Source organism: Phalaenopsis equestris, unplaced genomic scaffold (assembly GCF_001263595.1).
Source record: "Phalaenopsis equestris unplaced genomic scaffold, ASM126359v1 Scaffold000586, whole genome shotgun sequence".
Taxonomy (NCBI): Eukaryota; Viridiplantae; Streptophyta; class Magnoliopsida; order Asparagales; family Orchidaceae; genus Phalaenopsis; species Phalaenopsis equestris.
Window position 1 is genome coordinate 79,230 of NW_018165026.1, and position 14,323 is coordinate 93,552.

A 14,323-nucleotide genomic window follows, 5' to 3' on the forward strand; every position below is an offset into this window, starting at 1 on the left:
AAACGTAACTCCCCCCCTTTTTTAAACGCCGACAGCGACGCTAGTGAATATATTGTAGGAGTGATATTAGGCCAAAAAAGAGAAGATTTTTCATGTTATATATATTATGCTGGTAGGAAAATTAATGAAGTTTCAAAAAATTACACCACTACTGAAAAAGAACTATTGGCGATAGTATATGCATTCGAAAAATTTAGGTCCCACTAGATTGGTACCGAAGTCAAGATTAACACTCAATACTCTGTCATCAAATATTTTGTGACAAAGAAGAACGCCAAGTTCCGTTTGATCAGATGGGACCTCTCGCAACAAAAATTTGATATTGAGATTGTGGACAGGAAAGGTACGCAAAAACAGGAAAAGGACCACTTGTCTAGGTTTGTGCAGAAAAACTCAGAAGATTCCCTTGTTGGAATTAATAAAAGCTTTCTTAAAGAGCAGCTCCTTGTCATTTTTTATGAGAACATTTCTTGGCATGCAAATATCATAAATTTCATTGTCAGTAGCATAATTTCATACAATCTAACATACCACCTTAAGAAATCATTTTTGATGTCAGATTCTACTATTGGGATGAACCTTGCCTCTTTAGGAAGTATAACGATCAAATCATTAGGTGTGTCCATTTGAAAGAGATCGATGAAATCATAAAATTTTATCAAAATTTAGAGTTTGGAAGGTATTTTGGAAGCTTAAAAACAGTTTTTAAGATTTTACAATTTAGATTTTACTCGTCTACCTGGTCTAAAGGATGTAAATGTTATGTAAGGTAATATTTCTAGAATAGATGAAATACCCTTGAATTTTATTTTGAGAGTGGAGATTTTTTATGTTTGGGGGATTCAGTTTATGAGATCGTTTTTGTCTTCGTTGGGAGATCTATATATTTTGATAGTAGTGAACTATGTCTCAAAGTGGATAGAAGTTCTAGCTCTTCCTAAATGTAATTCTTAGAGTGTTCAGAAATTTTTAAAGAATTATATTTTCAACAGATTTGGCACCTAGGGTGATGATGGGGAATATCTTTTTTTCAATAAAAGAATAGAGATATTAGTAGCAAGATATGGGATCAAATATATGATCTCTAATGCTTATCATTCCAATACTAATGGATTAGCAAACATGTCTAATAAAAAATTAAGAGAATTCTAAAAAAAAATGTTAATCCCAGTGAAAATGACTGGTCTTTGAGACTAAATGATGTGTTATAGGTCTATGTAACAGCTTATAAGACACACATAGTTATGTACTCATATAAGTTAATTTTTTGTAAAGTTTATCATTTGTCTGTTGAATTATAACATAAAGCCTATTGGACGATTAATGCATTCAATTATAATCTAAAAGATTAGGCAGAGAAAAGATTACAAGAGTTGAACGATTTAGAAAAGATTTGAGATGAAGCTTATAATACCAAGATTTATAAAGAAAAGAATTATAAGAGACTATAGATAAAGCTTATGAAATACTAAGATTTATAAAGAAAAGATGAAGAACTTGCATAATCATAAGCTCATTGGGAAAAATTTTTAACCAGGACAAGAGGTTTTGCTATGCAATTCATATTAAGATTATTTCCAGGAAAAATTAAGTTCATATGGTCAGGGCTGGTGTATCCTTTTAGATTTGTCAATATTGAAGGTAGAAAAATTGCCCAAGTTTTTAAGATATGGCCAGAGATTGAAGTTGTATTTAGGAGGTAATAAGATTGACCTTAAAGAAACCCTACCCTTGGATCAGCCAAATTAGTCGAGTTGACACTGTATGGCTGAAGACACTACATCAAGCGCTACTTGTGAGACAAACCCAAGCATTATCTTGCGTGTTGATTGTTCATTTGCTTTGCAGTTGTTATATGTTGCCTTTGTTTAATATGTCTAAGTGTTTGTGCACTTGATTTGTTTTACTTATTAGGAAGCTATTGGTGAGATTGGTGTGCTTTACAGGTTTTAAAAATATAAGAAGCATATTTTTCCAACCCCTAGAGCTCAAATCTAGTGCACCATGCATCATCCAAATCATAGGCGTTGCCTCACTCAAGCTAGCACCTAGGAGCTCCCTCGTTGAGCCACGCCTCAACGCTACTTCAAGCACCTCAACTCTACTCAAAACAAGAAATTTTTTTATGATCAAGTGTGAGTCTATCATGACAATTCATTCCTATTGCCCACTCGCCATTTTCCCTTGCCATAGTCATAATAAGAGAGGATAAGGAGGAGGAAGCTAAAGGAGATCCTAGGATTTCCTAGGTTTAGAGATGAGATTTTCTTCACATTCTTTTTGTTCTTTTAAAATCTTTAATTAATCCACTCAATTTCTCTTCTCATTTCTTTTCCTTCAAATTTCTAGTAAATTCACGGTCTAAATTTAAGGCAAAATTCCATCGATATCCGTAAGTTGATTAGATCTCCATTTATAATATTCTATGAGGGTTAACCATAGGTTTAGGGCACTCAATAGGTGGTTTTTGTGTGTGAAGGTTGAGGTTAAATATGAAAGTTGGGAGGAGCAATTTTACCTTTTGAGATCAATCACAAAGAAAGTTATAGGCGACAATAACAAGACTTCTTTTGAGAGAAAGAAGAGTTCCTCTAGACCCCAAACCATCAATTTCTATGGCTACTCGTTTAGAACATCTCAACATCCTCTCCCAGGACTCGACCATAATGCAATGGGAGTTGCAAGATTTGAGTGATAGATTTATTCATTACAGAGCAACACTAGTGGCAGTATTAGTACTTGGCCCAGTATCATGCAGCTGAGCAAGAGCTATATCGACGATGCCAATGGAACACTAGGCCTGATCTTGTAAATTCCCTACTGTCCCACCATTCAAGTTATACGGGGACTTAGCTCAGCTCATGGAAGCAGAGGATGGTGATAATGATGATGAGGTTTTGGATGGAGATGCATGATTGGAAATGTTATGATAGTTTTCTATGATTGTTGTTTAAAGATAATTTCCATTTTCTATATGTATTTGCTAGAGGTGTATATGATTGTATAGATGGACATACGATTCTGATATTATGGATAGGATTCATGTTTTCTTTCTATTTGCCACATATCCAAGTCAATCCTCAAATCCCTAGTATATGAAGGCTACCAATCAGATGCAATTGGCAAAATCCACAAATTCTTATTCTAACAAGTTATGCCAGATGCTGATAAAATATGTTCCGAAACCTATATGCTAATTATGCAATTTATATCACGAAATCATTGCTAGCCGATCCTATACTCGCAAAATGTTCTGACACAATAAATAAATAAATAAAAACTATGAACAAATCATAACTATTAACACAAAACTAGCAAGATAAAAAAGCTAAGCTACAGCACAATCAATATCAAAGAACTATGACAGAAACTAACATAAAATAGTAAAAATAAAATATTACAGATGATACCCAAACAAGAAGCAAACTATCAAAAAAACGATAAACAACATGTCTACCTGTATGGAATATGTTGGTGGGTTGAAGAATCTCTGTACTTCTTTGCAAGGCCAAAATCAATAACGTAAACCTACAAAGAAAACATTCTCGAGAAAGAAATTGAATCCCATAGCACATTCCATCTAAACTAGAAGCTAAGCAATAGTTCAACCGAAAGGCTAACCTGATTTTCTCTCCTACCCAGACCCATAAGAAAATTATCTGGCTTTATATCTCGATGTAAAAAAGATCTAGAATGAACAAATTCAATTCGATTTATCTGATAAGAGAAGAATAAAAGGAGCAGAAATATGTTGGTAAATTAGAAAAAAAATAAATTTGCAGCAGCTGTAGAGAATTGGAACTAAACCATCTGGTCTGCAAGCATCAGAACAGTTTTCAAGGTCAGCTTCCTGCTGCAGTTATTAAAAAGATCTTCCAGACTTTTCCCCAATAAATCCATCACCAAAACATTATACTCGCCTTCAACACCAAACCATCTCACATTGGGAATCCCAGCTGCAACAGAAGAAACCAAGAAAAATGCAATCAAGATGCCAAAACGTTTTAAAAATTCTAGACAAATTTAAATTAAAAGCACAGCAGTACTTCCTCCTTGCAGGATTCTGTACAGCTTTGATTCATATAACAACTGAGGGTGTTTTGTTTTGATATTTTCCTGAGAATAGTCGCATAATTTTCATCAATCAAAACAAGATAAGTAAAAATTGTAAACATATGTTAAAAGATGAAATGTGATATGGATAAAAAAAAAGGTACATAAATGCCATTATTTTATTCTAACAAATTATAAGAATGTTCCAATAATTCAAAAACTAATAAAGGGAAGCATATACAAGATATTTAAGAATGAATTGAAACTCAACTAAAGAAAATATTAAATATTTAAAAAAAAAATTAACATTATGCATTACTCATTTGAAAAAAAAAATTATATCCATATTCAGAAACTGAATGGATATTAAGCTAAACAATGAACTATAGGGAAGCAATAGAACACATAATAAATGGTTATAGCATGCAAATAACGGAATTTAAGAGAACAAAAACTTCCACAAAAATAAATAAATCATTAAACTAAACTTTCTAAAATGAAGTCGGGCAGAATAAAGTATTACAATAATCTTAACAAGGTGGTGACATGCCACATTGACTGAGCAGTCAGCCAAATCACAATATATTCGTGTAGGTGGTAACATGTCATATAAATTTGGATGTTCTCAGCAGACATTTACAAGAGATGTACCTTGGTGTATGTTTTTCATTGATGATATCCTTCTTTTGGAAACGACTGAAGACAAGTTCAGAAAAAACTTGATTTATGAAGGTCAACTTTAGAATCTAAAGGCTTTTGTCTGAATAGAACTAAAACTGAATACATGGAATGTAATTTTCATAGTAATTGATGTAGTGGGGGTGTTGTAACAATTGGTGATCAAATCATTAAAACGAATGAATGTTTTAGATATCTCGGATCTATTGTTCAAAAGTGAAGGTGATATAGATGGGGATGTTATTAGTAGAATTTAAGTTGGATGATTGAAGTGGAGGAATGCATCGGTCTATTGTGTGATAGTAAAGTACTGCTTTGATTTAAAGAAAAATTTTATAAGATAGTGGTGAGACCTGTAGTGCTTTGTGGTGCTAAATGTTGGCATGTAAAAAAGAACCATAAAATTAAGTTAAGTGTTGTTAAAATGAGAAAGCTCAGGCGAATGAGTGATTCTACACTTAGAAACAAAATGTGAAACGAATATATCCGTAAAAGGTTTTGAGCAGCTCCAGTTACAAACAAGATTAGAGAGTTGTCTTAGATGGTTTGGTCATGTTAAATGTCGACCATCTGATAATCTTGTTAGGAGGGTAGATGTTTTAAATTTGACTTATATTAAGAAAGGAAGAAGTAGACCTAAAAAGACTTGGAAATGTTGTATAAAAATGATATTAATTTATCAGAATTAAAAGAAAATATGACATTCAATAGGACACAATGGAGAACAAGGATTCATGTAGTTGAACCCAATTAGAGGGACAAAGGTGTATTGTTTTTGTTGCAAATATAAGCTTGACACTACAGTTGGCGAGCTCAATTGATCCCTAAAAGTACTTTCCAGTAAACTTTAGCTAGATTTATCTTGATTAAATCCCTTGCTATTGTTTGTTGAAAGTATATTTCCTATTTTTTAGGGCAGTAGCAGGAAATTTACACATTTAACACACAATTCTTATGTATTTACATATCTCACACTTCAACTTTTATATTTACATAGATAGAACATTGGTTCTTTAAACCTGCGTCTGAAAATATGTATTTCCCTTTTAAAAAGTGGTAACAATGCTATTTTTTATGTAATGTTAAAGGATTGCTTGGCTACAAATAGGATTTAGCATTAGTAGTATTTAGTAAATCCGTAAATCCATTGAAACTTGAGATTTAAGTTGAATCAAAGGCAAAATTGGAGATCCTAAAACTGAAAATTCATAAATCATTGGAACAGCATTTTACCATTTGGCTGGATTTAATAAATCCAGCGATAAATTTTATTAAAAGACGCTATCAAACAACCCCTAAAAATTTGAATGCTATGTGTGTAAATATGAATGTTTGGGTGTGAAATATGTATATATATAAGAATTGTGTGCTATGTATGTAAATGTCTCTTTCTTTTTGAACTATTTTTCCAGCCCCTGTTATGTATTTAATAATATAGATTTGTTCAATGTATCTTCTCTCATGCTTTGAGAGGTTTTTCCCATCATCTCGTGTCATTTCTGAAGTAGAGATTGGCTTCTCCCGTCCTATTACTGCAAACATAAAGATATTTAAGTTGATCATAAGTTACAACAAAGACGCAAATGGTGCCACACTCCAGTGATAGATTAGTGAGAAGTCAAGTTTAGCAAGAGAAAAATTAATCACAACTGGTCAACCTTCAAGTAAAGTAACTTCCCAATAGTTCATAAAAGTAATTTCAGGAAAAGTTTCAGCCTCAATACAGCGCCAGAAGTGGAAACTCGGATTTCATTCACTAACAACTTATCAAACTCAGTCAGTTTTACTTAATTGCAAGATAATAAGAAATAGCCAAAATCTTCAACCTGCCTAATCAACAGTTCCACAGGATAAGGTCACTTTACAACAAGAAACCAACTATTTTGCAGACTAAAAGATCTATCAGAAAGATAAAATAGGCAAGCTGTGCGCCAAACCTATCACCATTAAAAAAGTACCGATTAAATAAAAAATCGAATTACTCACAAATTTAATGGCGACCTCTTCATTCGTTTGCACATTAGTACCTGTAGCCAGCAGCAGACAAAAACTTGCGATTAAGTTGCCATAAAGGGAAGTCACTCCAATAGTACACGGAAAAAACAAAAACAAAACAAGAGAGAGAGAGAGAGTAGCAGGGCTAATGACTTCGATTGACCTAAATAGATCTCCCCAAAAGATCCGCTCCCAATTTTCCGACCAACCCGAAACTTGTTCCCTACGCGGGTCTCCATGACCGGGTACAAATAGTTGACGGTAACTCAATAACACCAATTTTATCAAACCCCAGAACCCTAATGAGAAATCAAAAATAAAAACAAAGCTATCGCTGCCTCACTCTCCCCGGAGACTCAACATAGAATAAATCCAGTAATAAATAAATTTGCAGCAGGAGATCAAATTTCCGCACAATATTCCGCGAAAACGATCGATGGAAGAGAACCAAAAAAAGGGATCAAAATCTAGGGTTTAAAGGAGTGTGAAAATAAAAATTTTGCTAAGCTTTACGATTCAAGAGCAGCGAAGACGGGAGGAAGACGAAGCGTAAATGGAAAAATTATTAGATCGGGAATTCACAGGGAAGTGGGGCTTCAGGTTATTTTTAATATTTTCCGTCACCCGCTACTCCACTTACGTGGCATCCCCGGCATCTTCTATGTCACTAGATATATATTGTCACATGGTCATCTGTTAATGCAAATTTATATAAGATGTTGTGATGTAATAATTACTTATTATTTAGGATCTATTTAAGGCGGCTACAGCAACTGATTCAGATAAGTTATTGATCATTAGCTGATCTGAATAAACAAACTATTTATTTGATTTGTGCTATTAAAAATTGTTATTTTATTGGAAAACAACTGTTTTGTAGTTATTTATGGATAAATAACAATTATATTTTTGTGCAATAATGTTGTTTGCAACAGAACTGTCATAGCACCCAATTACTTCAATATATTCAAAAAACAAAAAATATCCTAAAGAAATTCACAAAATCGGAAAACTCAGAAACTTAATCATTACAATGAAAAACCCTGCAAAATGCATATAGAAAAACATTGCTTTAGGGTGTTCACAACTAGAAAAATTGAGTCAGCTCACCAACAAGCAATCGTAACATAAATCTACTACAAATACTTCAATATTTGAGCTCAACAGGATGGCATGTCCATTGAAATGCAGTAAAAATAAAATAAAATGCTTGAAGCTAAAGGTGCCAAATTCAGAGTGTGTTGAGGCCCAAACCCTTATTTTCATATCATAGTTATGGTTAAGAGAAGGAAAGCACGGCATTAGAGAGGTCCAGATGACCGGCTTTCATTGTAGGAGAGTGATTAAAAAGAGGAAGAATATAAGATGATACTAGCAGGACACGGAACGTCGTGAATGGAGGTGAGGGAAGCCAACAAGGGGATCTCGGAAAAGAGAGGAATGAGAAAGTTGAGATCTGTCGATAGGAACAACTGAGGGAGAGGCGAGGGAAGAGTGACTTAGGGCAATATGGTCTAGTGAGGGAGGAGATGGATAAAAGGGCATGGGAGGAAACAAATCCTTGAAGCGAGATCTAAGAAGCTGCTCGTGGGGACGATCTCGCTGCCGCATTTATTAAACGACGTCAAACACATGTTTCGAATAAGCATTCTAAATGCAGGAAACAAACGCCCAAGCGACATTTTTAAAAATGCCAAACACACAAATAAGCTGAGTCAAACGGAACTTTGGAGTGATTTCTTTAATTATTGAACTGATGTATTTATGTCACTATGAAATGAAAACTAGGGAATTTACATGCATAGCACCCCATTCTTAAATTTACATCCATGCACTCAATTCTTATGTATTTACTATCTCACATACAAACTTTAACTTTTACATCCAAAGCATCCTTCTTATGGAAAAAAATATAATCCATATTTTCTTACACATTTTCAAACATAAGATAAGGCATTTAGTTTGTAAAAATAAAAGTTTGGTTGTGAGATAAGTGCATAAGAATTAGGTGCCACGTATGTAAATTTCCATAAAAACTTTAATAAAATGAAAAAAAAAAATGAGCTAAGATTTCATCATAAACTTTAACATTTAAGCAAGAATTTAAAAACTAGGTTTTTAGCTAACCATCACATAAAATTTTATAAATAACAAAATAAAGGCCGAAACTTTAAATATTTCAAAAACAACCGCCTAAAACCTAAAACTCATCCTCTTAGCCACCAAAAGCCTCTCTAGTTCGCTTTCGTCTCTCGCGCCAATTCCTTCCCCATCTTTGTTGAAATCTGGCCTGCTATGTACATAGTGTTGTCTCCTTTCTGCACACCTTTTTCCAACACCTATCCCCTTTCTCCCTCCCTTCTCCTGCCTTCTCCTGTGTAGTAGCTCGGCTCCAACTCAAGGTCAACTCCATCCCTTCTGTTGCGCGATAGTTTAGCTCTTGCCTCCAACTTGTTTCTCTCTATGGCAATTCAACTAAGGCCTCTTTTGGTGAAGGTTAGATCTCTCATTATCTTGTTTGTGCAGACCTTCAGCCCGTCACTCAGTTTTTTTTTTTTTTTTTGACACGCTCATCAGTAAGGTTTTTGTCTTTCGGGAAAGTGTATTGGCGAGATTACTCACTTATTCAACAATTTTTTTGAAGGAAATGTTGCTTTTTTTTCTTTAATAGAAATGTCATGAAAGGTTTTTGTAGAGTTCGCTTTTGTGAAAAAGGGGATTTTTTAGAAATAAATGAGTTTTATTTAATTTTTTTCACTTCAAGTACTGGGCATTTATCACATTTCTACCTGAATAGTAAACTTTCTTACTAGGAGGCTAGCTAACCTACAATTGCTTCTATAGGCAAACTCAATTCAAGGTTGATTTACTTTGGATCATGTGGTTCAAGCCTTTATAGTCATCTAATTTGCATAATTTACGTGTTGATGGAATCATATTGGTGAGTTGTCCGTTTAATGTTGTCTTTTAGTCCTATAAGAAAAAGGGAGAATTTCAGTGATCCAAAGGAACTAAATTGCAATAACAAGCTTTGTGATTAAATTGTCAATGGATTTACTTTCAACAGCCATGTTTTCTGTGGTTGAATATCACTTTAGATTTATTAAACCTCAATGAAAATTCACGATTAATTTGAAGCTACCCTGTGAGTTCTATTTTTTTTTTCATTCCAAATAATGGTTTGGAATTTAGGATTTTCTCTTCTAGATTTAATGCTTTTGATTCATTATATTTATCACTTTTTTGCAAGCATGAAAAAATGCATTTAACTTTTTTAAAAGGTAAAATGATAGTATTTTTAACCTTAGCATTTACCTTTTAAATGTGTTGAGTTTTCTTTCTAAGGATTTGTTTGGTGCATTGACAAGGCTGTTGCGTGGTTGGTAAAATATATTTTTTTTGTTTGGTTTTGACGGCAAGCATCTTTGAGGATGTGCCCGTAAATGCGGGCTGCGGGTTCAACCACGCGGTCTGCATTTTTTAGCTATTTTTCCCCTCTATGCCTCTGCATCTACGCCCTAGTTGTTGACCTCATTTTGGTGAGGTGTGGTTTCCCTCATAGAACTTATTATCTAACTATAGAATTTTCCTTTTGACTATCCTAGAAAACTAGTAATGAGACCCACCTCACTTAAGAATTCTAGCTACCTCTTGGCACTCTTTTGAATTCTCACATGGGTGGTCTTGAACCCTCAACACTTGGTTGAGTTAGTTTAGACCAATATGATGAAACAAGAAAAGAGTTCCCATAGGACCATGAGGCACTACGAATAACCTCACTCGTACTAGTACTACACTCATACTCCTCAACACTACACGTCACCACACCTCAGACTCCATCACTACCTTCACAACAATAAATCCACCCAAAATCCAAAATTACCAAATTCCCCAATATTAGGAAAATTCCAAAATTGTAAAATTTCCACCTAAATCAACCGAAATTTGCCAAACTTCTCAAAAAATTCCAAAATTACCCAAATTACCAAAATTTTCACCTCAGTTATCCAAAAATATCAAAATCCCCAATTTCACTTAAAAATCCACCAAAATCAATGTAAGCTACCAAATCCACCTAAATTCAAAATCAAATCCAATTCCACCCAATTTTAAGTCAAAGTCCAAAATTGCCCACATTTAAATCTAAATTCATCCCAAGTCCACTTTAAACCAAAAATAGATCAAAATTGAAGCCACATGCCAAAATCTACTTAACCAACCCCAAGTCTAAGATTCCAACATGAAAAATTCAAAACTCCACTAAGCCCATGTGATATCATATCAAAATTACATCAAACCCATGTCCAAAGCCAACCCTAAACCAACCCCTCATGACCCATGCTCAAAGTCCACCAAAACCAAACCCAAATCCCAAATCCAATAAGACAAAAGCCCACATGACAAAACCAGCCTCCCGAATTTAATTTGATCAAAACTATGATGGAAAATTTCATGATTAAATTGGCTAAACATGGAATTCATGAGATTTTTTTCAAGTACCTGAAGTTCGCAACGCTTCTCTTTAAGGTAAGCCATGTAGGCCATGCATGAGCCATAGGCTCGCAATATGGCTTTACCCAAGATAAATGGAAGCCATGAAGCCATTTGTGAGCTTCATGTTAGCCACCATTCCCTAAGTGGCAAAAGGAGGAGGTCCTTTAATGATTCTCCCCAAGGTACTTAACACTTCCCATGCTTTACTCTAACCCATAACTAAGCCCTAATCTCTTTGATGGGGACTTGACCACCCAAACCCCTGATGGCCACCATATCCTAGCCACCTTGGGTGGCCATCCAAACCCATTTCCATGAGCTTAGCCCAACTCAAACCCAAACTTATCCCAAACCCCTTTCCACTTTGATCCAACACACTTACCCATGCTTTAACTCAATTAGCTTCACAACTCTCCACCCTGACCTTCCACAGCCAGATAGTAACCTCCCATGACCTGGCTAGCCACCATGGCTGGTGGAAAACCAAGATTCGAGAGCCACCCATTAGCAAAAATCCAAAATTTCACCCATCCAAGGTGGGTCACTCTCATTGAACCACCCTTGCCCCTGTCTTCCCTCCACATAAGCACCCCCTTGGATCCCTTAACTTGGCCAATTGAACACCATGGTCGGGTCTATAAATTGATCACCCCTCATGGTCAAATGAGATGGTATGCACAAACTTTTGGGAAACTCTAATTTTCCAACTAAAAATCAAAACTTTTTTGGTCATTGCATCAACCCCCACCAAAATTTCAAATTGATTGTTCCAAAAGCATCTCCATACTCTAAAATCACTTCCCTAAACAAAATCCCCTCTCCTGTGGCCTCTAACCTACTGCTAAACCAAGATCGGTCCACCATTTGGTCTTAGTCATACCTAGACCCAACCACATAGAAAATTAAGACTCTAAGGAGGTTCGTGGTGTTAAGTCAAAGCTTCTCTACCAACCTAATTGAGGCCTCACCACTTGGACAAAGAGATAAGTTCAAAATCTGTAATTTTGTCTCAGTGTTCATCTTTTGTGAAGAGAATGAATAATCCATGTCCACCTAGCCATATAGATATGCTTGTCTTACTTAGATGAAGATATAGGAACAAACCACACCTAATTTGGTTAAATAATGATAGATATTTTAGCTTTAGAGTGTGGACAATTCTCGGTTTATGATTTAATGGGGATGGTGACCGGATGCCATCCATTGCCATCAATTTAAAATGGATAGAGTGGATCAGTTCAGATGATGAATCGAATCGATACAAGAGGTGTAAAGCCTAGCGAATGAAGGAGCGATGTGTAGGCTTTCAGAGATGCCAAAGTTGACACGAAGCCGACGTGGTTCTCGGTGCCAAATTGGAAATTTTCGATTGTCGGAATGGATATCCCGATGCTCGATTTAATTTAATTTATACATATGTATATGTTTGCACAATTTTTAAGAGGAGGTCCTGTGGAAGCTGTTGGTCTCCAAAATCGAAATCTCGTCACCCTCTTCGGGGGGACATATATATATATATATATATATATATATATATATAGGCGTTTTGCTTGGCATAACCTCCATCCACGGTTTTAGGGCATCCCTCACCACCCTCAATCCCAACAGAAACCCTAACCCTAATCACGCCGTAGTCATGGACCGATACCAGAGAGTCGAGAAATCGAGACCCGAGTCCGCCATTAACGAGAATGAGATCTGAATCACCAACCAGGGTCTCATTCGCAACTACAATAACTATGCAAATAGTCTTCTAGAGGAAAGAAGAGTGAGGGAAATCGTGCTAAAAGCAATGGGGCAGGCAATCAACAAGGTTGTGGCACTTGCTGAGATCTTAAAGAATAGGATTCTTGGATTGCATCAAGATACAAGCATAGGTTCGGTCAGTATTACTGATGTTTGGGAACCAATTGAGGAGGGACTCGTACCGTTGGAGGTGGCAAGACAAGTTTCAATGATTACAATTTCATTGTCAAGCAGACCGCTCAACAAGAATTCCCCTAGGTATCATAGTCCATTACATGTGCCACAACCAAAGATACAAAAATATCAACAACCACAACAATATCAACAATAGGTTCCAAGACAACCTCCAGCTTAGTATAATGAAGATTCCTATGGACGGAAACATGGTCAAGGTCGAGAAAGAGGAAGGAACCGAGGCAGAGGCGGTTATGGTGGGTATGGAAATCTTGGAGGACATGGATGTTATAGAGGATATGAAGGATATGGAGGATATGGGAATAATCAAGATCATGGTGGATGGAATTACAACTGGAATCAAGGTCGTGGTTGTGGTCGAGGAAATTGAAGCTATCGTGCTGCTTGATATGAGCGAGGAAGAGGAGTTGGAGGGAGAGGCTATGATCGAGGAAGGGGTAGGATGGATGGCCGTGGGAGAGGACATCAGGGATAGTGAGAATGTGGTGGTGGAATTGCTTTTTAAGAACATGCTCACTTTCCTATAAGGGCAGTGAAAGGCTGATGTAAGTGTTTCATATAGTGTTTCATCTAGTCTTGATATTGTGAGGTATGGCTATGGTCTTTATAAATGTTTCTTGAAGAGCATTATCCTATGTTTCTATTGTATTTGTTATAAGTTTTTCCATGGTTGTTGAGTTTATGAGCATGTTGTAGTGGTTTCGTCTTTAATATATATATATATATATATCCTACGCTATGTATCTATCTTGAAAGATAAACACACGGCTTGACCGTGAGGCTCAATCAAATAAATTAAGAAATATATGACATCTACTTGGTCTGCAAAACCATTTTATTATAAGCTGACAAGTTCCCCTATTTAATATGAAAAATTAAATCGAGTTTATATTAAGCTGGTTTTGGAAAAGGTTCCTATAAGGGCAAACCCCTATAGTTAATTACATCTTAGATAACTGACGTCACCTAAAAAAACTCTCGATAAAAATCAGGGGATATTATCCTCAAGAATTTCAAAGGATAAAATTGTTCAATGAGATTGGACAAAGAGGTGTAAAAAAAAAGAATGACTCAAATTTGGAACATATTATGGAATCCAAAGAAAGAGAGACTAGGGGATATCATGGATCCGAAGGAAAACCTCAGTAACTTCCCAAGCTAT

The 14,323-nt window shown here is 35.5% G+C and overlaps 1 protein-coding gene and 1 pseudogene across 2 annotated transcripts in view; one reads left to right on the forward strand and one right to left on the reverse strand.

The window, feature by feature from the left end:
- The window catches only part of LOC110029519 (casein kinase I-like), a 22,775-nt gene extending 15,457 nt beyond the window's left edge, over positions 1-7,318 (reverse strand). For both annotated transcript variants that reach the window (XM_020731845.1, XM_020731844.1), the window contains exons 1-6: positions 6,890-7,318; positions 6,718-6,758; positions 4,047-4,116; positions 3,808-3,956; positions 3,622-3,717; positions 3,458-3,528 (exon numbers count right to left, since the gene is read on the reverse strand). In XM_020731845.1, coding sequence (XP_020587504.1) covers positions 3,458-3,528; positions 3,622-3,717; positions 3,808-3,956; positions 4,047-4,116; positions 6,718-6,758; positions 6,890-6,965 — 503 coding nt within the window. In that variant the 5' untranslated portion in view covers positions 6,966-7,318. The remainder of the gene's footprint in view (positions 1-3,457; positions 3,529-3,621; positions 3,718-3,807; positions 3,957-4,046; positions 4,117-6,717; positions 6,759-6,889) is intronic.
- Positions 7,319-12,856: 5,538 nt separating this feature from the next.
- LOC110029521 lies at positions 12,857-13,636 on the forward strand (annotated as a pseudogene).
- Positions 13,637-14,323: the final 687 nt, after the last annotated feature.